This window comes from Podarcis bocagei (assembly GCF_964188305.1).
Source record: "Podarcis bocagei genome assembly, chromosome: 14".
In the NCBI taxonomy this organism is placed as follows: Eukaryota; Metazoa; Chordata; class Lepidosauria; order Squamata; family Lacertidae; genus Podarcis; species Podarcis bocagei.
Window position 1 is genome coordinate 54,958,643 of NC_138139.1, and position 3,255 is coordinate 54,961,897.

General features: G+C 44.3%; 1 protein-coding gene across 1 annotated transcript; it reads right to left on the bottom strand.

Annotated features, from left to right (window-relative positions):
- Positions 1 to 1,066: 1,066 nt before the first annotated feature.
- On the bottom strand, positions 1,067 to 1,843 carry LOC308572780 (mediator of RNA polymerase II transcription subunit 31-like). Its single transcript, XM_081169155.1, has 2 exons — positions 1,722 to 1,843; positions 1,067 to 1,595 (listed from the first exon to the last, which is right to left on the bottom strand). Exons 1-2 carry the CDS (start codon positions 1,801 to 1,803, stop codon positions 1,267 to 1,269), a joined length of 411 nt encoding a protein of 136 aa, XP_081025281.1. The 5' UTR covers positions 1,804 to 1,843; the 3' UTR covers positions 1,067 to 1,266.
- Between the last annotated feature and the right edge of the window lie 1,412 nt (positions 1,844 to 3,255).

Sequence of the window (3,255 nt, forward strand, 5' to 3'; positions counted from 1 at the left end):
GAAGCGTATGTAACCTGACGTGTATGTAACCTGAGGTACCACTGTACTTAAATTGCTAAGCATCACAAGATGAACCACCGCCTCAATGTTGTTTTCTGGGGCCTGCTTCTTCTTCCCGTGGCAAATTTCTCCAAAATAAAGACGTGCGGATACGGTTGGCAGATTGATCCAAGGCAGTCGCTTGGTGGTTGTTGTTTTTTTGGTGTGTTTGGTTTTTTTTTGAGCTTTTAAGTCTCTTTATTTGCTGCTCTCAATAATGTGCTAAAAACTAACCACCACAGGGATATTATATATATATATATATATATATATATATATATATATATATATATATATATATATATATGTAGGTTTTGGTGTCTTCGGGTGTCTTCCCGTGTAAGAGTTGGGGTGTCTAGGCGACGTTTCGACGAGGTCTCACTCGTCATCTTCAGGCTGGTGCTTTCAGGCTGGTGATGACGAGTGAGACCTCGTCGAAACGTCGCCTAGACACCCCAACTCTTACACGGGAAGACACCCGAAGACACCAAAACCTACATTCCTGTACCCGTGAAAATCTACGAAAGCATATATATATATATATATATATATATATATATATATATATATATATATATGCGCACACACAGAAAGAGACAGACATACCAACCCAATCACCCACCTTTCCCCTGATAGTCTTTTGGGAAATGCAGTGACAACTTTAAATCCGGAGGGGGTGAGAACATTCTTGAACACTGAGGTCCAGCACCGAGGGCCTTCTGGCAGTTCCCTCACTGCGAGAAGCCAAGTTACAGGGAACCAGGCAGAGGGCCTTCTCGGTGGTGGCGCCTTCCCTGTGGAACACCCTCCCACCAGATGTCAAAGAGAACAACAACTACCAGGCTTTTAGAAGACCTCTGAAGGCAGCCCTGTTTCGGGAAGCTTTTAATGTTTGATGTATTATAGTATTTTAATATTCTTTTGGAAGCCGCCCAGAGTGGCTGGGGAAGCCCAGACAGATGGGCGGGGTATAAATAATAAATTATTATTATTATTATTATTATTATTATTATTATTATTATTATTGCTACTTCATCCAACACGTAAAGAAGCTGTTTATGCAGCCTCTGGTAAAGCCAGAGGATCCATAAGAGGTGTTGAGATCTCCCAGGGTGACTATTTTGTGCTGTGGCTGCTCAGCCAAGGCAGCCCCATGCTTGGATGATTCCAGAGTGGTGCCGCCACTGCAACTGTCCCTCCTGCACTCACTGGGGATGCCAAAGGGGCTCACTTCACAGAGGTGCTGTTCTGCTGCTGTTGCTGCTCTGCCAGGGCCTGCTGGAGACGCATGCGCTTGCGAGAGTAGTGCTGCCAGTGCAGGATCTGCTGCTCATCGATGAACTTGGCGCACTGGGCATTGACCAGCTCTTTGCGGAAGTGCTCATACTGCAGCAGCTCCAGCATGCGCAGGCACTGGGGGTACTTTAGGTATTTGGCATACTCTGGTTCTTTCCAGTAGAGCAGGTATTTAAGGTAGTTGACAAATGCTTTGTCCTTGAAGAATCCTCTCTGGGCAAGAAAGTTTAGGTACCGTATTTTTTGCACCATAACACTCACTTTTTTCCTCCTAGAAAGTAAGGGGAAATGTCTGTGCGTGTTATGGAGGGAATGCCTACGGATTTTCCTCCTCTAAAAACTACGTGCGTGTTATGGTCGGGTGCATCTTATAGAGCGAAAAATACGGTAATTGGGGTTTGCCAGGCACTGCACAAACTCCAACTCCAGCTGGAAGCGAAGGCGATTGCCAGTATCATCACCCTCCATAACGACAACCGCAGCTTCCACGGCTTCTCCACCAGAACAGCAATATCGGACGGTCGCTTGGTTAAAGATAATTTCAGGGAGACGCTGAGGCAATCTGCACCAAGGGGGTTGCTGGAGAGCTGAAGGGTTTGTAAATTAATTAATTTGCAACCCCCAGGCCCTCCCAGAACGGTCACAGCACTTTGCAGGGAGGTTTATAGTTTAAATTTCAACAGAGGAGAAAAGCAAATGTCTAAAAAGGGGGAGACTGGTATGCCTTGTTCTCTTTGCCAAAAGTTTGGGACTTCTGAGTTTGCAGAAAAGGCAACTAAGAGGCAACATTGTAGAAGTTTATACTAGGATGCACTGCCATGAAGAAAGTAGATAGAGATAACTTTCCCACCTCACCCCCCTCTCATTACAAAAGAATTTCTGGACATCCAATAAAACTGAGTGTTGAAGAGTTTCTGGGATGACAAATCACAGCATTTCACCATCAGAAAACCCTTTTTAAAAAACCTTATCAGATCAGCACCATCTCTGTGAAGGCAGCAGGGCACAGGGTGGGGGGAAAGAATAGGGGAAGGACAAGCGTTGGTGAAATTGTGTTAGCAACATCCATCTGCCACGGGAAACGGGCGGAAATAAAGCTTACGGCAGGATTGTTTCAGTGCCAAGAGAGTCCATTTAAGCCCAAATTTTGCAATTGCCCCAGATGATGCAAACCAGAAAGAGGGACGCCTGCATTTGCTCGCACGACATTGCCTCGCTCAGCCTTCTGGAAGGATGTGAGCTCTTCCTACTGTTCAAGCACAGTGTGACTTTTTGTTCATACAGGGGTACCTTGGTTCGCAAACGCCTTGGTACTCAAACAACTTGGAACCCAAACACTGCAAACCCGGAAGTAAGTGTTCTGGTTTGCGAACTTTTTTCGGAAGCCAAACATGCTCTGTTTTGAGTGTTACGCTTCCGATTTGAATGTTACCCTGAGGTTTTTGCTATTTAGTTTGGGTTTTTGTTTTTGTGACTGTGTGGAACCCAGTTCAGCTACTGATAGATAGATAGATAGATAGATAGATAGATAGATAGATAGTGTGACTGCAGTACATTGTTTATTGCTTTCATTTTATGGATCAATAGTCTCGTTAGATAGTAAAATTCATGTCAAATTGCTGTTTTAGGGGTTGTTTTTAAAAGTCTGGAACGGATTCATCCACTTAGAACTACTTTCTATGGGAAAGCACACCTTGGTTTTGGAACGCTTTGGTTTTGGAACAGACTTCCGGAACGGATTACATTTGGGAGCCAAGGTACCACTGTAGATTAAGCTTCGTGCAACTCTGTATCCTGGGCTTGTGTCTGAGCCAAACCCCTGTTCTGTATGATGATTCCAGGTCATACAATAATAGAATTGTCTTTTAAATGTGTATTCTGTATCTGAGCTTCTTTAGTGATGTTTTATTTTCAGCTGTT